Source organism: Nannobrachium achirus (assembly GCF_963921795.1).
Source record: "Nannobrachium achirus genome assembly, chromosome: 3".
NCBI classification, from domain to species: Eukaryota; Metazoa; Chordata; class Actinopteri; order Myctophiformes; family Myctophidae; genus Nannobrachium; species Nannobrachium achirus.
In genome coordinates, this window is record NC_137812.1 from 56,213,666 (window position 1) to 56,236,470 (window position 22,805).

Here is a 22,805-nt window from a genome sequence, read left to right on the forward strand (position 1 = left end):
TACAGAGTAAAGACCAAATTCTAACAAACCGTTCGTTCTGTCAAGCTGTCAGCTCAACCTGCAGTGTGGGACAGACAGACAGACAGAGAGAGAGAGAGTGAGAGAGAGAGAGAGAGAGAGAGAGAGAGAGGGGGGGGGGGGGGGTTCCTGCCCGTGAAGTAGGGCTGACACTGTTTCTCCAAGCTAGAACGCCCTGCCCCGCAAATTTGGAACAGCAAGTTCCAAGAAAAAAGGCTTGAAAAGTTTCAACAACTGCCACCAATTGAAGGTGGTCCTCCACCTTTCCCATTAGCCAGTATTTTCAGGGGTTTGTTATTTCATGGCATTTTGCTCTCTCTCTCTCTCAGGTTGTGTCTGCTGAGAGGCATGTGGCTTTCTGCTAGGGGTGAGGAGAAAATTGCCATCAGCGCAGTTTAGAATTCAGCGCTTTGAGGAGAAAGAATTTCATTAGAGAGTAATGGAGCTTTTAATTTGAAGGGTTGATCATTCATGAAATTCCACATTTGTTATCCCCTGCCTCCTGCCGCAGAGTGCAAAGCGAGTGTAAAATAGGAAGGGTAATAAACTCCCGGTTTTTCCAAGTCTGAACTGTGACAAGTACCTGCCAAACAGCACTGCCAAACACTCTCCCTTTCCTTTCTATTGGCCTTGTTCCAGTCCGGGAAAATGTGGCATCTATAATCTATGGAAAAGTGCTTTAAAAGCACTTTGTTACAACTCAATGGAAACTGGACGTAGATTGTGTTGGGACAGCACTGCGTATTGCATCAGAATCCATTTTTAGGCATCGCGTTTGGACATTATTTCTCCTATAGACGAACGGGGTGCATCGAGACGCACACAGTAAAATCCGCTATTCGTTTCTACACTTAAATGAACACAGCACATTTCGCTGTCCATGTGAGTAAGGCAGGGGTCTTCAATGTTTTCAGGCCAAGGACCCCTTAGTTAGAGAGAGATGAAGCAGGGACCCCCACAACCTCTTCATGGATTCCATATAGTTTCATTATTTGACAGCACAATCATTAGTGTATTTTGGATTCATATCCATTTGTATTTTTCCGATATTTAACTGCTTGAACCGTCCATACTTAATAAGCTTGACCTTTCTCTCAGTACTTAGTCTGCTCTTTAAATCTCTTTGCCAAAAATAGCCGATCTACAAGCTCACAACGCCTCGCTCTGAGCTTGTAGATCGGCTATTTTTGGCTAAAGTTCTCCGAATATATTATGGACGCTAGGGTTCAAGTGGTTAATATAAAAAAGGAGAAAAAAGGTTTCTATCACTCAAAGATTTGGAGGACGCCCTGTAGTAACTCTGAGGACCCCCTAGGGGTCCCGGACCCCCTGTTGAAGACCCCTGTGCGGCTGTGTTGTTGACCTTCCTCACCTGTGTCCACATCGGTCGCCAGCAGCTTGGCCACCAGGGTGCCGATCTCGGTGTTCTCGAACACGGTGATGGTGTAGGGGTCGGAGGAGAACTGCGGGGCGTTGTCGTTGACGTCCTCCAGGGCGATGTGGACGCTGGCCTCGCAGTAGCGCCCGCCGCCGTCCACCGCCCGCACCCTGAACCTGTGCTCCTCCTTCTCCTCGCGGTCCAGAGGCCGCAGGGTCTTCAGCTCGCCTGCAGGAGGGATCGGAACGTGATGGTGAGACATGTGCGTGCACACAAATGACACATATAACTAGATGCACAGTTGCACACCCGCATACAGTATACTTATGCACAGTGCACACGCACATACACATACACGTGTGTGTGTGCACACACACACACACACACACACACACACACACACACACACACACACACACACACACCTCTCTCTCTCTCTCTCACACACACATACAGAATGATAGGATAACATCTCCCACATTGCAAGCCATACATACACCAGCCGGGCAAACAGAACTAAAAAAAAAAAAAAAAAATACATGAATAAAGTACAAACTATTGTGTAAATGACTGCAGAGGTGTGCAGTCATTACTAAAACAGCACGTGTCCATTCGAATGCCACAGGAAGCGCGTCGTATATACATTTGCGTGTGATTGCATGTGTGAAAGAGAGCGAGAGAGGCCTCCCAACACTGCGGAGCTTCCTAAAGCTCCCTTGCCTACTTGCCAAAGAGTGAAAAAAAAACACATCCAAACCAACTAATGGCTTTCAGGAGAGAAGAGAGAGAGAGAGAGAAAGAAAGGGAGGATGAATAAGTAATGAAGGGAAGAGAAGAGAGGATAGATCTCAGAGGGGGGCAGAGAGTGAGTGAGTGTGAGAGAGAGAGAGAGAGAGAGAGAGAGAGAGAGAGAGAGAGAGAGAGAGAGAGAGAGAGAGAGGAATGTGCTGAAGAACCTGGCAGCAGGCACGTGCACACATAGACATCAAAGGGGGCTTGAACCCCTGCCCTTTTATCCGCCTGTAAAAAAAAGTACCCTCTCCAGACCAGGAACGCAGTTTTTACTATGGTGAAAGAATTGCACATGCCATACCTGAAGGCAGCATTCAAGAGAATCGCCTTGTCCAAACTTTCCTGAACTTGAATGCAGCAGCTTATGTTGAAAGAATTGCCCTCTCTGTGTATAAATAAGGCATCGGAAATAGCAGACCTCCAAGCTCACAACGCGTCGCAATGCTTGGAGGTCTGCTATTTTCAATATTTTCACTAAAAGGCCCTTTTTGGGGGGGAGGGGGCTTTTATGCCTTAATAGAGGGTATGCGAATGCATAAAGTGAATGGAAAAATCTAGTGGCAATCGAGTGGCAAAGTGAGTGGAAAAGTGAGTTTAACGTTGTTTAATGCAATCAGATAGGACTTTTCTGTTTGGATGTATGGGCTGTCAAGACCAGAAAGTAGTTTTTTGCCACTCAGTAGGCGTTCCTGCATAACTTCCGGGTATGGTGATGATGTCACACGCATACCCTCTATTGATAGGACAGTAGACTGACAGGAAATGGGGGGGAGTGACACGCGGCAAAGGTCGTCCGGATCGGGAATCGAACCGGCGCCGCCGCCAGGCATCCATGCCTATGCGGCAATGCCTAAGCGGTGTGTGCCTGGACCAGTAGGCCAGCGGGCACCCCCAAAAGGCCCCTTTTTAAAATGTCAGCCCCTGCCTCTCTTAACATTCTCTGCACGTCCCTGCCTGGCAGTTAAGAGCATTTTGGAAGCATCCTGAGATGAGAGGCAGCCAGCGTACCGCCGTGGCCTCAGTGGAACACCTACGCTGCCCCTCAAGAGGTCCTCGCGCTGCTGCTAATCCTGTTTGTCGGCACGGAACAAAACATACCGTCCCTCCCCCGCGCTCCCAGGCCGCTACTGTAAACTGGCGCCGCTGAGAGGGACCTCAATATGGAGGCTGGCCGAAAGACAGCTGGATGGCATCTTGTCACCATGGCATCTTCCCTCCAGAGCAGGCAGCGAGGGCAGCGCAACGTGCCTGGACTTGGCCGTCACAGAAAGAGGGCTTTGTTGCTGCGGCAGCAGCGCGGTACAGCAGTTCCTTTCTCTGTCCCCGTTCGCTTGCCAACGGTTAGGTTTTAGTTTTTTTTGCCATTCACCATGTTTTGATGTCCTGTTGTTTGTTTTCAAGTTGGGTTTGATGCTGATTAACTGGCATTGGGGTTTTAACTGACATCCCTTAGCGGATTTTAACATTTGTAAAAAAAAAGGAAAAGAAAAAGGAAAAGGAAAAAAAGGAAAAGATTTAACAGATGGTTGTAGTGTGTCGTTCCAGGGGCTCCCCGATGTAATTTACTTCCAGGCCAGGACTACATTGGCCGTAAATCCAGTAACAGTGAGCAACTCTGCCTTTTTTTACGGCCCGCTGTAGCTCTCTCCGGCGAACTCCTGCAGGAACACTCTTGGCAGATTTGAAAATAAATAATAAACAAAACATAATGCCAACTCGGTGCAAGTAAAAGTCTCTCTCTTTTTCCTCCTCCAGAGTTGATGTCGATGCATACTGAACACAGACACACACACACACACACACACACACACACACACACACACACACACACACACACACACACACACACACACACACACACACACACACACACACAGACTAGGGCACTAAAGTACACACACAGGGGCGTCAATTGGGTATGGCAGGGGTATGCAGCTGCCATACCCTGGGTCCAGGGGGAAAATAAAAGTTATAAATAAAATATAAATCCATGAATGTCTCTTTGTCTATCTGTGCTGGTTATTATGTTGTTAAATTACAGTAAAATAACTACAACATTTTACAAAATGGTCACTTTAACAAGGTATTATAGGCCTTGTTCTCCCCATCTTGACAGAAAGGTATATTCCCAGGTTCCGCAGGTCAGCTGCACAGGTGCAATGCATTATTGTTAATTGTGGCACGTTTACTAACATGCCAGGTTTAGCTGCACTTGAACAACCATTCCAGGCTGCCATATCCAGCCCAAGAAACTGCAGAAACCTGTGTAAAATACGGACAAAACTATATATATATATATTATTATATATTATTATTATTTTTCAGACATTGTGAAAATAGCCGATCTACATGCTCACAACACAACGCCTCGCAGCGCGAGGCGTTGTGAGCATGTAGATCGGCTATTTTCACAATAGAACCGTGTTATACAAAATGTAATACCTCTTTTCCATGAGGACTCCAAATCTTTGCCATACCCTAGCTTTTGCTGAACTGACGCCACTGTACACACACCATCATTTTGGAAGGGAGGGGATTGGGAGATTACAGAGTCAAGTGGGCAGAATTCATGCCTGCTGACATGTCCTGCACAGGATTAGGGTTTTGTTGGTGCACGGCTTTGAGGTGGAAGCTGCTGAAAGATGCCAACAGGATCGAGAGAGACAATTCGCCCCGAAACCAGTCAGTCAAGTCTTTGCACAGCGAAAAAAATCGAACATGTATGTCTGTGGTTCTCTCAACCTTTTCAAAAAGATATGCCAGGGAACTCCATAAGAGAACTCTAGCAGTGATTCCCAACCAATTTTTAATTTCACTGACCCCCATTTTGACATGCATTATAGGCTACGGACCCCCATTTAATTGCATTTCTATCTGAGACCCCAATTTATATTGTAAAAGCAATGTTAATTTAACTCTGAATGTGCACAAATGGAACCACATTTACCTGTTAGGGTCCATTTGGTTCCATTTGTACACTCTCTGAGTTACAGGCCCATAAGAGTCCATTTGATTCCTAACTATCATTTAGCTGGGTACCCCCTGGAACTCCCCCAAGGACCCCTGGGGGTCCCCGGACTCCACTTTGAGAACCATTGATGTATGTGATGCGTGTGCGTCTTTGCATGTCATGACATGCTAGTTACTGTATAAACCAGAGCCAGAGCCATTGGTATAGGAAAGGTTGCATGAGGGGTTCATGTATCGCACGTGCTTCATCAACAACCGTTATGAGGATTACATTTTGCAACGTACAGTAGTTGCAAACGTTGGGCAGCCAATAGTTCCAAACGTTACTGTATAGTTCCTATACGGTGGTGTTTGGGACTATTGGCTTTCCTATGGCAAGCACAACTTCAGCATTCTTGTTGTAATCTCTGAGCGCACTGAAACTAATTCCAAATAAAAAAAAACTAAGTTGGTGTGGCAATAAATGATTGAACGTTACGATGTAAAATATGCAGTGAACGGAGAGGATTCTGATGACACAACTCTTTGTATCTAAACAGCTCTGGCGCCGATGTCCTTGAACAAGACTAGATTACAAGCACTTTGTACAGGAGTGCACTAGAGAGAGGGGGGAGGAGAGAGAGAGAGAGAGAGAAGGAAAGGGAATCGTAATAATAATCTACACGCAAATGAATACAACATAAAATACACATGAATGGACGCGGACTGTCAGATAATACGCAAGGCACACATATTGTAAATAACAAACATACCATCCCACTGAACAGTGAAATCCAAAGTGTTCATTTAATTAACCCCAAAGAGCGTAAAAACAGTACCCCCTAAGGGTACTTGTACGACAATGCACGGCACGCACCTGTGTCATGGTCGATTGAGAACAGCTCCGCGCCGTCTCCCAGGAGCTCAAAGGAGATCTGGGAATTGGAGCGGATGTCTGCGTCTGTGGCAGACACCTGCAGGACAAGCCTGCCCGCCGATGAGTCCTCTGGGACGCTCCCGCTGTACAGGGACTGCAGGCGGGGGAGGGGGGGGGGGGAGGAGAGATAAGTGGATGGATGTATTCATATGGAAACGAACACAAGACATGGGTAACAAACTGTACGACTATCACCGCTCACTAAGTGCACTTAATCATTAATGCAGCGCCACAATCCTCAGTCGACCAGCGGCCATCTCTTTAAAGGATGTAATTTACCTCCACTGACTGTGACCCAGCAATTTCCCCCTCCCATCTCTCTTTAGTACAGGGGGTCTTCAACGTTTTCAGGCTAAGGACCCATTAGTTGAGAGAGAGACTAAGCAGGGACCTCTTCATAGATTCCATATTGTTTCATTATTTGACAGCAGAATCATTCGTTTATTTTGGATTCATGTCAATTTCTATTTCTCAGACATTTAACTACTGGAACCATCCATACTTAATAAACCTGAGCCTTCACTCTGTAGTCTGCTCTTTTTCCCCTCTACACCAAACCTCTTTGCCATTCTTGCCCTTACCTTCTCGCAAACGGGGCTGTTGTCGTTGGCGTCCAGCACTTTGACCTCGACGGTGGCCCTGGCGGCGAAGATGCCGTCGGTGGCGGTGATGTTGAGGAGGTAGTTGTCCCTCTCCTCGCGGTCCAAGGGCTTCCTGACTGACACCTTCCACTCGTTCTGGACGTGCTCGATGGCAAACTGCCCCAGCGGATCCCCTCCTGCTCAGAGAGTCAAAAGGGGGGAACGGAAGGCGGCGTTTAGGAATACAAATGAGGAGGATGAGTGTAGAATAGAACCTTAGAACCCAGAACAACAACAACAGCAACGCATGCCCTGCTTTTAAATAGCACTCCATTTGCTAGCTTGTCTGTGTCTACTTTTGAAGTCCAAAAGACCAGAAGCAGTGTTTTCATTCTATTACATGAGCAGCTATTAAAAAGACTGATGAACCTTAGTACACCTAAAGAGTTATGAGTATAATTCATTATTTATTCTTTTGAACATTGTACATTTTGTAAGAAAATCTCTGGCAAGTGCACACAAGCTAACGAGAGAGCTGGCAGATATTAAGCACCATTATTCACACCTGCTAATCGGCAACAAAGGAGTTTTGTTTTTAATTTCCTGGTCAATTTCCAAAACATCTCTCAGATAATTAATTCTTTTTTTGCATTATTTGGATTCAGCCCGGGCACATTAGTGGAAGCTTCTCACAGATGAAAGGACCAAAACAAAGTGCAGATATTATCATCATATTAAGTGGTCTAAACAAATAATCCCCTTTAAGGCGGTGATTATCGAATTGTTTCACAAATAAGCAGTGAACTCTTTGAGATGAATAAAGATGGCTATAATCCAGACAGTGGTTCTCAAACTTGGGGTAGGACCCACAAAATAATTTGGGGACCACTGGATTATAGCCATCTTTATTCGTCTCACTGCTTATTTGTGAAACAATTCGATAATCACCGATTGATTAGCTTAATGGCTTTTCTTTTCTCACTCAGTGGTAAACAAACCAACACACAGTATACGTGTATTCAGGGTATCTGCCTCATTTATAAAGTGATAGTTTAAGGACTTTCAAAACCGTTTCAATACCAAACTGGCCAAAATGTCAAATATTAAGTAAGCAAGAGACGAACATTGTGAAAATAGCCGATCTACATGCTCGAGGCGTTGTGTGAGCATGTAGATCTGCCATTTTCACAGTATTTATCTGTGGAACCGAGTCACATTAAAGGTAATACCTACAAGTCCAAGTGCTTGTCAGGGTGGGGGTCCCCAGTTCAAATATTTTGGGGGTCACGGCCTAAAAAGGTTTGAGAACCCCTGCTATAACCAAACAATGAAATGCCCACCTGTGATGAAGTAGCTGACTTGTTTGTTGATGTCCTCCGAGTCGGCGTCTGTGGTGCTCAGGATGGCGATGACGCCACTCGGTGGGTCGTCCTCGCTCACCGTGCCTTTGTAGATCTCGGCGGTGAAGCGAGGCGGGTTGTCGTTCACGTCGGCGACCGTCACTTCCACCGTGGTGCCGGTCACGTGCTGGGTCTTGTCGCCCCGGTCTGTGGCCAGAACGGCGACCGTATACTTCTCCGTCCTCTCGCGGTCCAGCTCCATCAAGGTGGTCACCCATCCCGTTTCGCTGTTGATGGCGAACAGCTCGGCGATCTCCCGCGAGGTCTGTTGGGGGTCCAGGCTGTAGACCACCTGGCTGTTGGTGCCTGAGTCCTGATCGGTGGCTTTGACCTGAATCACAGACGTGCCGCCGGGAAGGTTCTCCGCCACGACCGCCTCGTAGGGGTCCGACTCGAAGACGGGCTTGTTGTCGTTGAGGTCTTTCACCTGGACGTTGACGTGTGCGGACGCCACCACCTCGTAGTTCTCGTGCTGGGTCTGGGCGAGCAGTGTGAGCTGGTACCATTTGGTGGTCTCGTGGTCGAGGCTTTTCTCTAGTTTCAGGGCCCCGGAGTCTCTGTCCACGACAAACACCTGGTCCTCGTTGCTCTCGGGGGTGTTGCCGTTGACGAGACTGTAGACCACAGGCTGCTCACTCTCGGCTTGGATGACGTCGATCTCTGTGCCGATGGGCAGGTCTTCGGCGATTGTGAAGCGATAATGCGGTTCGGTGAATTTGGGAACCGGTACCTCTGGGGCCACGATTCTAATGTAAACCTGAACAACAGACTGTTTAGCTGGATTCCCTGCATCCTTTGCCCTGACATAGAAAGCATAGAGCTCATTTTCAAGTCCAATAAGGCTCTCTTTAGTAACAATAACCCCAGAGGTGGGATGAATTTCAAAGTTCTCCTCTACATTTTCAACATCTGCCTCGATAGTGTATGTGATGTCAGCGTTGCTGCCCTCATCCATGTCTGATGCAGCAACTTTGACCACAGATGTTCCTCGTGGGACGTCCGAAGCAATAGTGGCTTTGTACTCAACTGCCCTGAACTGTGGGGCGTTGTCATTGACGTCCGTTAAAATTACATTGATAATGCAAAAGCCCACTTTTCCGCCGCCATCTTTTGCAATGAGACTAATGGGGATGACCTTCTCAACGGCATTCTCGCGATCAAGGCTCTCCAGGGTGAAGATCTCGCCGTTTTCGTTGACGGAGAACTTGTCTTTCGCAAAGTCATTGACGATGTGGTACGTTAGCTGCCCGTACACGCCTTCGTCATCGTCTGTCGCTTTCGCCTCGGCCACTAACGTGCCGACGGGTGAGTTCTCCACCAGCTCCACCACGTAGTCCACTTGAGGGAAGCTGGGGCTGTGGAAGTTGGCACCGATGACGGTCACCTTGACGAGCACGGAGCTCCTGAACACGCCGTCCGACACGGACACGTTGAGGTTGTACAAGGGCTGCATGTGAGGCCTGCGGTGGTTGGAGATGACAATGGCGCCCGTGTTTTTGTCCATGGCGAAGTTCTGGTCCTCGTTGCCAGAGACAATGGAGAACTCCAGCTTCTCTGCGTCCGAGCTGTCCGCGTCGGACGCCTGGACCTGTGTGATGAAGTGACCGCGAGGGGCGAGCTCGCTGATGGTGGCCTCGTAAAGGGGCTCCGTGAACACGGGCGCGTTGTCATTCAGGTCGGTGACATCTACGGTCACGATGACTTCGGATGAGAGGGCGGGAACCCCTCCGTCTACAACACGAACCCTCAGCTTGTGTTGCAGGGTCTCCTCGTGATCGAGCACCTGTGCCGTCGAGATGACCCCTGTGTTGCGGTCAATGCTGAAATGGTCTGAGCCCACTAACTGATAGAAGACCTCCTGGTTGTTCCCAGTATCTGAATCTTCGGCGGCTACCTGCAAAACTGAGGTGCCAATAACCGAGGCCTCTGAAATACTGGCATTGTACATTTTGGACAGAAAAACAGGGGGGTTGTCGTTCACGTCTTCCAAGATGATATCGACAAACACTTCGGAGTGTGCTCCAGTTAGGGAGTCAGTGGCTCTTACGTTCAACTTATAGGCCGGGTGGCTCTCGAAGTCTAGAGGCTGGATCACGTGTATAACGCCAGTGTTGAAGTCAATGGAGAACTGTTTGAAGGGGTCACCTTCAGAGATGGTGTACACTATACGAGGGCCTTCAGAGTCATTGGCCTGGACGTGAACTACTGGTGTGTGTAACTGGATGTTCTCTGGGATTTCGATGCTATAGAACGGCTTCTCGAACACGGGTGTGGCTTTGTTCACCACAGTTATGGGCACCTCTACCTCAGCAGAGAGCGCTGGATCTCCACCATCTCTGGCCACGATGATCACAACAAAGTCAGTGTTTAGGGACTCTTTCTCAAATTTCTTTTTGAGTGAGATTTCGCCAGAAGGGCTGATCTGGAAGAACTCCTGGTGTTCTTTTAGGTGATAGTGGATGTCTGCGTTCAGACCTGCGTCTTTGTCAATGGCTGTGACCTGACGGATGACCTGGCCTTCCTCTGCGTCCATTTGGACCAGCGCGTGATAAGGTAGATTCACAAACATGGGCACGTTGTCATTCACATCCTCCACAACCACTGTGACCAGTATATGAGCGACTTCGGCTGTTCGGTCCTCCCGGGTGACTTCCACGACTATGTCGAATGTGTCCTGCGCCTCACGGTCAAATGGGATACCAGCGCTCGAGAGAACCCCAGAGGTTCGGCTTATTTCAAATCTCCTGTCTGGGTTCAGAATGGTGTAGAACAGGGGCTCGTTGACTTGGTTGCCCACGGCAGCGATGACTGCTAGGGTTTTCTTCTCCGAGGAGTTCTCTGGAACGGAGGCCTTGTAGGACTCTCTGGTGAACTTCATCTTACTCTCTCTGTTCTCTCGGACGTTTATCTTCACCATGGCTGTGTTGGCAAACCTGCCATCTGAAACGCGGATTTTCAGCTCGTATCGGCTCCTAAGATGCGTGACATTCTGAATGGTGATCATCCCCGTGGTGGGATCCATTTTGAACTTGTCTCCAATGTTGCCTTCTGAGATGGAGAAGAGTAGCTTAGAGTTGGGTCCAGAGTCAGAGTCGGTGGCATTGACTCTGAGGACCTCCACACCCTTGTAGGTGGGCACTATGACACTGGTTTCGTAGACCTCTTGGCTAAACAGAGGCGCACAGTCGTTGATGTCGATGACATTGATGGTAACATTGGCGGCCGTCTCAGAAAACAGCCGCGGCATGCCCAGGTCATGGACCTGCACTGTGAAACGGAAGACACTCCTCTGCTCATAGTCCAAAGCCGCGGTGGACCGGATGGCTCCCGTGCTGGAGTCGATGGCAAAGTAGTTGTGAGCGAAAGGCTCCACGATCTGGTACACCAGCATGGCGTTGCGGGCGCCATCGGCATCGGAGGCACGGATGACCAGCGGGGTGTTGCTGAGGGTCAAGACAACACTGTTGACGGGGGCCAACTCACTGATCATGCCCGTGTACTCCTTCTGGAGAAAGACCGGGGCGTTGTCGTTCTCGTCTCTGAGATGAACCAGCAGGGTGGCATTGCTGGACATCCCGGCCATGTTAGTCCCCTGTACAATCAGCCTGTACTCAGGGGTGGTTTCATAGTCCAATGTTCTCTGGGTTACAACCACTCCAGAGTTGGGGTTAATGTCAAAAGCATTGTCCGTGTTACCGCCTTTAATTTGATAGAAGACCGATGACTGGCTGACGGCGGTTACCATGCTGACAAAGCTTCCAGGATAGACCGATTCGCTGACCTCGGCAGATGACTCCTTCTCTGTGAACCTGGGAGCGGCGTTGTCTGAAATGGTGACGACCATGCGCACGGTGGCTGTAGCCGACAGAGGTGGTGTTCCTTTATCTGATGCTTTGACGAGGAGCTCAAACTGGTTGTTGCTGCTTCGGTCCAGCTCTTTGGCCACTGTGATCGTCCCCAGGACAGGGTCTATGGCGAACGAGTTAGCAACATTTCCTGTGGGGCAGATTGGGGAAGGGGGGGGAGAGAAAAACAAATTGATTAAACATTTATTTTATTTACAATCGTACCCGTGGTGTCCGTCTGGATTCATGTGAAACAATTAGTAAATGAAACACGCCAGAGGCTCACGGACATAAAGCGGTTGTTCCCTATTGGATATTGCCTGCGATAACCGCGTGTAAAGATTGCATAACCTGTAGTTATCTAACAGGGGTCTTCAGGTTTTCAGGCCACAGACCCCTACTTTGAGAGAGAGATGAAGCGAGGACCCCCACAACTTTTCATAGATTCCATATATTTGCATTGTTTGACAGCACTATCATCATTGTATTTTGGATTCATGTCAATTTGTGTTTTCAGATATTTAACCACTTGAACCGGTCCGTCAATACCTAATAAAGTTGACCTTTCACTCTGTACTTAGTCTGCTCTTTTCCCCCTCTACAAAACCGCGAGGCGTTGTGATCTACAAGCTCACAACGCCTCGCAGTGAGCTTTTGGCTAAAGTTCTCGGAATATGGATGCTAGGTTTCAAGTGGTTAATATAAAAAAGGAGAAAAAAGGTTTCTATCACACAAAGATTTGAATGACCCCCTGTATTAATGCTGAGGACCCCCTAGGGGTCCCGGACCCCCTGTTGAAGACCCCTGCTTTAAGCTAATAATCAGCATTGCATTCTGGGCCCGTGCACCCTATAGTGTTAAATCTGACTTTGCACGAAAGGAACTTGTATAATTCAATTAGATTTGAGTCATCTCAACTATCTGAAAAATGTATGTCCTCAAACAAAGAGCCCAGCTAAATGGCCTCATGCATATCCCTCCCATAACACAGCTTATTGGCAGAGAAAACAATGGTGGGAAATTCTGCGGAGGGTATATGCCGCACTCCCACGTACTTGGAAATCCTCTGACAAAGTTCTCTACAGCCTCTCACTCCCTCTGAAGTATGCCATTCATGAGCCAGCCAGGCTCAGTGGGCACAAGGGTTCAAGATGACTCACATACGTGTCTTTTCCATTCGTCTGCGTCGAAAGGGCTTTGCTATGAACCCTTCCACTCACAGTGCCTTCATGTGCTGTCTGATCTACAGTCTATGAAAGTAGAACACCTTATTATGTCAGCTAATGGCCCTGTAATAGCCCATATTCAGAGAAGTGATTCATATGGCAGATATAGCTAATCAATCACCCCAATCAATCTTCCGACCATAAAGCGCGTGGATGTGAATGTGACAACGCATCATCAGACTGCATGCCATAGAACAGGGGTCTTAAGCAGGGAGTCCGGGTCTCCGGGACCCCTAGGGGGTCCTCAGAGTTACTACAGGGGGTCCTCCAAATATTTGTGTGACTTTTTTTCTCCTTTTTTATATTAACTACTTGAACCATAGAGTCTATATTCTGAGAACCTTAGCCAAAAGTACGTTTATTAAGTATTGACGGTTCAAGTGGTTAAATATCTGAAATTGACATGAATCCAATATATACAGTGCTGTCAAGCAATGAAACTATATGGAATCTCTGAAAAGGTTGTGGGGGTCCCTGCTTCATTTCTCTCTCAACTAAGGGGTCCTTAGTTGAGACCCCTGGTACAGAAGAAAGTGATGGGTTAGTTACCTGACTCAATGCTGTAGACAATCTCAGCATTCTGGCCCTTGTCTTTGTCCAGTGCTGTCACCTGGAGTACAGCTGAGCCTAGAGCAGCTGACTCAAACACACGGCCGGAATATGGAGAACCTATGAACAGGGGAGCGTTGTCGTTGGTGTCCTCCACGTTCACAATGACTCGCACCAGGTTCCTCTTGACCGGGATGTCCTGGTCACGCACCTGGGGACAGATTGAGAAAACGGTGAAAAGTCAGACTGGGGGAAAAAGACAAAATGTTCAAAATACTGTTTTTGGAAGTGAAGATAGAAGCAGAACTGTGTGGTTTACACATGACAAAGTCACACAGCCTTGTAGCATGCAACAGAATAATTTTACATCAATTCACAGTGAATTTAGAGAAAGACAATTCTCTCAATTCTAAATTTGGAGTGTGCTGTAAATAGTACATAATAAAACAGATTTGGGTGCATATTTATTGAAATACAAATTGAGACATAATTTCCACACTCTCCATATAAAAAATAATAAAAAATCAGAGTTCGAGAGACAAATACGTGGTTTAGTAATGTATCATGTCAGAATTTCGAATAGCTGCTATTTTGAATGTTACATTACCAAATATGAATATTGTCTTTGTTCCATCTTATAAGAAGAAAAGACTGCTAGGTAATCGCATCAAGCACATTCAAGACACAACTTGATGAACATTTATCGCCATTTTGTACTTTATAAACTTATTTTGAAAAATCGTGATTTCTTTGAATATATCTTTTTAAAAGCGAACATTTGTAACTCAAATATTTGCTTCTGGGTGGTCCCTGGAACAACATATTTTGAGATGGGCGTCCGTGACATGAAAAAGTTTGAAGAACCACTGATTTAGAAGAAGGGTTTAGAAGACATTCATAGAATCGTGTCAAAAATATTCAAAGACTTGCACAAATATTTGCTATTTTTCAAAAATAGCAGATCTACAAGCTTGTATATGTGCTATTTTTGAATAGTTAGCAAGCATAAAATAATGGTTAAAATCCTTCAAATCTAAAGTGATTCCTAAATGGCTTAATTGCAGCCATAATTAGCCCTATTCACGGCCCGCCCACTCAGCAAATTTCTCAGCAACTTCCTGGTGCTGACGTCAGTTTAGAAGGGGAAACTATAACAGAAATAGCTGGACTAAAAGCCAACAAATCATTATTTCGAACGGTAAAGTAAATTATAATGCTTTGTGCCTTTTACTATCTTGTGTTCTTGATCATGCTAGCCGTATTTTATACTTTACTATTCGGAAATTGCATTAAATTTGCTATTTCTGTGTTAACTCTATGGGCTTTTAGCAGGGTTTTACCCTTCCAAACGTGACTTCAGCACCAGGGGAATGCTGAGTGGGCGGGCCGTGAATAGGGCTAACTGAATGATGTTTCCATACCATGACGGTGAGAGTGTGGCGGCGCATGGTCTCGTGGTCCAGCTTCTCCGAGGTGTAGAGCACTCCCGTGCCGGGGTCCAGTCGGAACTTCCTCAGGCTGAATGGGTCGGTGCTGCTCAGCAGGGTGAAGGTCATCTTGTTCTTCTCGTCCTGGTCGGAGGCGCTGATCCGCAGGACCTCGCTGTCAGCCGGCGTGTCCTCCGGGACGCTCACCTCGTAGCGGGGCTCGGAGAACTGCGGCCGGTGGTTGTTGGTGTCGATGACGCGGATGAGCACCTGTTGGTGTTAAGAAGGAGAAAGGGGGAAATAGGGGTGATTATTATCTCATTAACCCATTCTTTTATGCTTTAACTATAAAAAAAATAGTGCACTCGGTGCCGCGCTGTGAGCTTGTATATCTGCTATTTTTGAAAAATCTAGAACATTTGTGCAAGTCTTTGAATATATTGACCCGATTCTATAAATGCCTTCAAAATCCTTCTAAATCAGTGGTTCTCAAAACTTTTTCATGTCAAAGACCTCTAGAATTATATGTATTTGACCGCAGACCCCTCATCCCCATTTTGTTCCAGGAACCCCTCCCCCAGAAGCAAACATCTGAGTTAAAAAAAATGTTCGCTTTAAAAGAATATATATTCAAAGATTTGCACAACATTTAATGTTCATGATTTTTCAAAAATAGCAGATCTACAAGCTCCCAGGGCCTCTCGGTGCCGCGCTGTGAGCTTGTATATCTGGGTTAATGAGCAAATTAGCAAAGTCATGGAAACAAAGCGGGCAAACAGTAGAAATGGAAAGATGTGAGGTAATAACTAATGAGTCATTTGTGCAGGTGAGGTGATAAACTGCTCCCCAAGGGGCTCCGGAAGGCATCAAGCATCACACAAATGGAACAGGAAAGGAAAAAAAATCTGATGTCAAGCAATTAAGGCAAAGTGAAACTAACGTGCAAATGAATCATGTCATCACACGTCCTATTTATCCACTATCCTTTCATCACCACTTAATCTTTGCAATCGTTTCCACAGAATTACTGGACATTTCTATTCCTGCCAAATAATACGCTGAAGGTTATTCATTTCATATATTAGCAAGTGTTAAGGTACTGGATGTAGACTAAAGTGATCAGCCTACAGTATGTGGAATGTATAAAAAAAAAAAGGAATCTTCTGTTGCATGACAGCCTGGTGGGAAAATTAATTAACAAGCAGAATGTTTTGAAAAGTGATATTGCAGCTGTATTTATCACCTGTCTCTGCTTCCCCCATCACCTCTGATCAAATGAAAATAAAGGTATAACTAATTTCTTATTTGAAATGGCCGCACATTTTATGTACTGCTAATTCTTATTATGCAAAGACATGAGAAATTAAAACAGAAGAAACAGACCGATCCTGACACACGCACACGTGCACACACACACACACACACACACACACACACACACACACACACACACACACACACACACACACACACACACACACACACGCACACACACCGTTCACCCTCCCCAGTAATGAGCAGAGTCATATGTAGATCTAGTAGAAATCGATACACATAATGGCATAAGCAATATTGTAAGCACATGGTCACTTAGTCGCCACTGCCAACAACGAAAGCAAGAAATCAATGTTGGCCAACCCCGATGCATCCAGATGAATGGAAGGGAGGCACGCCGATGTCTCGCTTTGCTAAGTGACATGACAGCCTGAGCCATATCAGCTGCCAGCCATACAGGAAATAAATGGGTGTTGTTCAAGCAATCGGCCAAAATTAAATTTCTCTCCACTTTTAGCTGTGCAGCGTATTGCAGTTTTAAGTGTCTAAGACAACGTCTTCAGTGCCAGTACACTGAGACGTGTGACAGGCGTAGGCACTGACTTAGGTTGTCAGCATTAAATTAATAACAAGTGCATCAGAAATAGACCCAAACTTATAGCACTGTAGTTCAGCCTTCAGAAATGTTGTTTCAGGGTATGTAGGTTATAGACAGTCCATTAAGCCTGATTTATACTTGGTCGTGCATTGTGCCTTGCACAGAAAATAGCAGATCTACAAGCTCACAACATGTCACAGCATGACGCATTGAGCGCTTGTAGATCTACAAATTTTCTTTCACGTATAAATCAAGCGCCGCATTTCAAACTCAACCACGGCTCAAACCCTGCATATTCACAAGACAACCTGTCCCCATATGTCCCCTGAATAAATATTCACCAAAAAGAGAGTACAGAGAACCATGCCAGGACTGTAGTTTGGCCTTTTTTTTCTCCCCTTCCCCCTGCACCACAACAAAGGACTGGTATGCCTCCTCCTGTAAAACTGTAAAAAAAGAGAATTCCACCGGGGGCATGTTTTATCAACACCAGCCACTCGTCTAGTGGACTTCCGACGGAGGATTATGGGGGAATCTCGCTGGAATGCCACGTCTGTGTCCCAGACCGGCGATGGGGCTTCAACCGTGGCCAAGCCCGGGGAACAAAGGGATCAGGGAAGATTAGAGGCACCTGCATGCCAGACAGCAGGGGGTGATGGTGTCCCATGTTCAGAACAGCCGGGGAGCTCCGGGCTCAGAGGCCGAGGTAAATGGGTTAGTTTGGGAGAAGGGAGGGAATAGCTGTAAGGCTAATTTGCGAAATGGCAAAGGAGTAGCCAATACTGCACACACTACAGAGGGAATAGGGTGCTGCAGGCCTAACCATAGACTGCAAAATCCTGCGCTTAAAGCTAAATTAACACTCAGGAATTTCCAGCGAAGCGATGACTGTAGCATTGCATTGACCGGGGATGGGAGCATGCTAGAATGTAAACGCTATAGCAGTGGTTCTCAACCTTGTATGGATCAGGGCACGCTTGTAAGTGTTCACTATCAGAGCCTGTTTATTTTATTGAGTGTTCCGGTTTGGATCAATGGAAATGACTGGAAATGACTTAGTATAATTTACTATTTGTCAGTATCAAAACTTTTTTCATAGTAAAAATACCATATATATGTATTTGTATTAATCTTATACAATCATTAAAATCTTAGGGTTGGCTAGGGCATTCACGAATAGTGATTTTTAGTATTCGAATTATTCAACCTCAAAGTATTCGAATAGTCGAATATTCGACAGGACTGGCCAAACTGTCAAATATTAAGTAAGCAAGAGGCGAACATTGTGAAAATAGACGATCTACATGCTCACAACGCCTCGTTGTGAGCATGTAGATCTGCTATTTTCACAATATTTATCTGCGGAACCTAGTCACATTAAATGTCTTCCTATCGCCAAAATAAAAGTCTGGGTTTCCGAGGCTACATTAAATGTAATACCTACAATTCCAAGTCAGGGTGGGGGTCCCCAGTTCAAATATGTTTATTTTGGGGGTCACAGCCTAAAAAGGTTTGAGAACCCCTGGTATTAACAAATTCATCCACCAGGGGCATTGACAACTCATTCGTATGACTTCCTATCTAGCCAAGCTTTATAAACTATATATTTAAGAGAAAACAATAATAAAAAAATATTCGACTTCGGTGAACAACGTCGAATAGTGACTTTGACACTTGAATATTCGAATATTCAAATATTTGGTGAACGGCCCTAGTGTTGGCCAATTATTTGAGGAACCACGTGCAATACCCTTGCAGCGCTACTTGGGGTTAGTATGGAACAGAGTCTGGTTTGGAGACGACAACTCTCTGGTTCGCCAGCGGCCCCGTGGTGCATCAGAGGTGACGACCGGTTGTTTTTTTGTTCCGTCGTTGGTGGAGCGCCATGGGTAGCCTGGTTCACAGACAAATATAGACTCGATGTGACAGGAGCGATAAGGCTGACAATCTGCTGTGTGCTGTGATGTTGGCAATACTGCCAGTCCTCACAGATGCCTTCTAACTGGGAGGGAGGGGATGGGTGTGTGTGTGCGTGCGTGCCTGCGTGCGTGCGTGCGTGCGTGTGTATAGGACTGCTAGGATAACAGCAGTGGTATAAAGTACATTAAAGTACCTACGTATTTTTTTATATACTTTTACTCCACTACAATTATTTGAAAACTTAAGTTACTAGTTACTTTGCAGATATAAATGATTATATTATAAAACATACATGAACCCACTTTAGCCCTATTTCATACCTAGGCTATTTGAAAATAGCCGATCTGCAAGCTCACAACGCGTCACGATCTGCTATTTTCAAACATTTTTTGTACTTTACTTTTGGTACTTTAAGTATATTTTGATGCCAATACTTACACACTTTTACATTTTACACTCAGGTACATTTTGAATTTCTGACTTTTACTTGTAACAGAGTACCTTTACAGTGTAGTATTGATACTTTTTCTTGAGTAAAAGATTAGAGCACTTTTTCCACCACTGGCTAACAGGCAGGGTTACAGAGGCTGCCCATAAGTCCTACATCTCTTTAGTCCTAATTTGGTTAGGGTTTGGTTTTGGGGTTAGGTTTAGGCATAGTTTTACTGAGGTTAGGGTTAGGGTTAGGTTTAGGCATAGTATTTTCATAGCCTTACATTACGGAAGAATGCATAATAATGCTTCCCAGCCACCAACGGGCGCTGTTGCAGCTAACATTGTAGCAAACGAGGAAAAGCAGTACACTTGGTAAAAACTAATTTTATTTAAAAATACGGACTAATACATTAAACAAGGCTTCCGCAGAAGTCGCATACATCTTGCAGAACTTCTGCGGTGTGCTATATTTCGCATTTGTGCTTCTGTAGAGCCGCAATTGCAGTTTTGCCGACCATGCCCCCGACCTGTCTGACAAGTCGGTAAGACGCTTCTGCCGTCGCCCCAACATCACAATGCGAAAGTCTCGGCAGAATGCGTCTTAATGTAAGGCTAGTATTTTCACCAGGTTAACATTCGCCAGATTCTGACTAATAGGATGTAGGAACAACGAAATGTGGGACCAATGCCATGATGGCACCCCTGCTCGTATGGAACATGGAGCTGGCCGTGTCATCATGCTTCTGTAGAAGAGAAGAGCTGTGTTAAAAAAAGACCAGGGTGCTTCCACTTGTCTGAAGAAATGAGGAACTGGACACCCTTCGGAATGGTGCTAAGCCAGGCGTCTGGTGTGTGTGTTGGCCGTGGTGTGTGTGTTAATATCATGTGTTTATGTGCGCTTGTCCATGTGAGTGGCGATCCTAGCGTGTGTGTGTGTGTGTGTGCGAGTGTGCGTGTGTGTCTCTCCCAGTGGGCTGAAATTCTATCTCATTCCAAGCATCTCGTCTCATGTCATGCCAGACGCCATGCTGTGCCCCCAGGGGCCTTACAATGCACCTTGCACACACATGCACGCGCAGTCGCGCACACACAAAAAGATATACACGTCCCTCCCCACATACAAACATACGCTGACACACACACACACACACACATGCACACACACACACAAACACATATACACACAAATCTCCATACGAGGGCCAGCCAAAGTGTCTCAATCTGGCAAGCGACAGATAACACGCCGTTTGAAAGAAGAGCCATTCACAAGGTAGCATGGCAGGCCCTGATAGCGGAAATGGGATGAAACCTGGTCACTGGCACAGACACGCACGCACGCACGCACGCACACACACACACACGCACACGCACACGCACACACACACACACACACACACACACACACACACACACACACACACACACACACACGTCCAGTGTGTACCGTGCCGCGGGGGCCTCACCTCTCATTGTAGTGAGGGAGGCTTAGCCAGAGTTCAAAGGAACCCTACACAACATCATGAACGAGCAGACAAGCCGACTTTGGTCCGTGTGAGAGATATGCAGGGTGTTGCAGACAAAGAAGCTCTGCCCCCCAGCTTGTTCTGCTTTCAGTGTATTTGCATTTTGTGAACCACGTCCGGATTCCCAAGGGGCTCCATACCAGGAGGAGCCCTGCTGTTTTCCGCTCTCCACTAAATATCTTCGCCGAAAATGTTGTCAATCCACAAGCCAAATGGATATCCTCAGGATAGGGATGCTAGGATCCAATTTTTTTTTGAAAAGAATCATACATATATATCGTCACTGTCGGACGGAAACCTCGTATCTCCAAGTTTCAAATTTGTATGTTTTTTTTGCAAAGCAAAGCCCTGCTTCATCATACAAGGCCGTCACAGAAAGGTAGTGAAAACAGCAAATCTGCAAGCACACAACGCCTCGCACCGCAAGGCCCTTGTAGATCGGCTGTTTTCACTAGTTTAGATCGTTTTTAAAATGATAAATACAAAACGAACGGGTTTGGACATACAAGGTTTCCACCGGACAACAACGATATACTGTATATTTAGAACGAGCGACCGCCTCGCCACCAGTTCAAGGGACTGGTGGCGCCATCTGGAGAGGTTTTCAGCAATTACTTTTAACGGTGCAACGCCACGTTCTCTTTCTACACTGCCCCCACACATTGTACAAATTATCTCTGGATTCCCCATCGTGGATGTCCTAAAGTGACTCTGTGTTTAGTCTGACTATGTTAGCTGCCTTTCCTGGCGGAGCACCCCGGTAGAGTGGGATGATGAGGACTGACATGTGACAGATGGGAGATACTGATGGGAGAAAACTGCCAGGGGGGAGAGACCAAAACAGACTGGGAGCTACGCCACGAGAGAGAGAGCGAGGGGGAGAGAAGGAGAGAGAGAGAGAGAGAGGTAGAAAGCAAGAGAGAGAGAGAGAGAGAGAGAGAGAGAGAGAGAGAGACGGACGCGAGAGACGATGGAGACAGGGGCGTCAATTGGGTATGGCAGGGGTATGCAGCAGAATGTCTCTTTGTCTATCTGTGCTGGTTATTATGTTGTTAAATTACAGTAAAATAACTACAAATGCAACATTTTACAATAATGGTCACTTTAACAAGGTATTATAATTATATTCTCCACACTTTTATTCTCCCCATCTTGACAAGATGGTATATTCCCAGGTTCAGCAGGTCAGCTGCACATCAGGTGCAATGCATTATCGTTAATTGTGGCACGTTTACTAACATGCCAAGTTTAGCTGTACTTGAACAACTGTTCCATGCTGCCATATCCAGCCCAAGAAACCGTAGAAACGTACTTTTTAAAATAAATGTTGCTAAGGTATGGCAACATGACTGGTGTCAAGACACCAGTCATGTTGCCATACATTAGCTTTTTTCTGAACTGACGCCACTGGATGGAGAAAGCAAAAGATAGGGAATGGTCAAACTTAAAGAGGAGACTGAGATAAACTGAAGGTTAAGAAGACACTGGAGGAAAAACACTGGAAGGAAGAGGAGATAAAGAGACGGAGATAGAGAGAGACTGCCGAGTACAACGCTGTCAGAGGGGAAGAAAGTGCAGCGGGTATAAGTCAATATTGTTGAGTGAGGTTTGGGGGGGAGGGGGGGGGGGGGGGGGGGGGTTTGGCGATGGTTCGACAGACAGCGGGAGAATGAGAAGTATAAAGAGAGAGTGACTGAGAGAAAGGAGAGCGAGAAGAAGTGCTGTGTGTTGTGGATTCGAGATAAAACGACAGACGCGAGGAAAGGAAAGGAGAGGCAGATTGTGGGCAGAACAGTTTGCAGGGGCTCCTGCAGGGCCATGGCTGGATGTCCAGAGAGAGAGAGAGAGAGAGAGAGAGAGAGAGAGAGAGAGAGAGAGAGAGAGAGAGAGAGAGACAGAGACAGAGAGAGATAGAGGGCGGAGGGGGCGAGAGGTTTCGAAACGGACAGAGG

At 46.4% G+C, this 22,805-nt stretch overlaps 1 protein-coding gene across 2 annotated transcripts in view; it reads right to left on the reverse strand.

Moving 5' to 3' along the window:
- Positions 1-22,805, reverse strand: part of fat1a (FAT atypical cadherin 1a) — a 126,893-nt gene that overhangs the window by 31,985 nt on the left and 72,103 nt on the right. For both annotated transcript variants that reach the window (XM_080722221.1, XM_080722220.1), the window contains exons 8-13: positions 15,097-15,372; positions 13,676-13,886; positions 7,996-12,051; positions 6,656-6,852; positions 6,015-6,168; positions 1,391-1,624 (exon numbers count right to left, since the gene is read on the reverse strand). In XM_080722221.1, the coding sequence (XP_080578347.1) occupies positions 1,391-1,624; positions 6,015-6,168; positions 6,656-6,852; positions 7,996-12,051; positions 13,676-13,886; positions 15,097-15,372 (5,128 nt within the window). The remainder of the gene's footprint in view (positions 1-1,390; positions 1,625-6,014; positions 6,169-6,655; positions 6,853-7,995; positions 12,052-13,675; positions 13,887-15,096; positions 15,373-22,805) is intronic.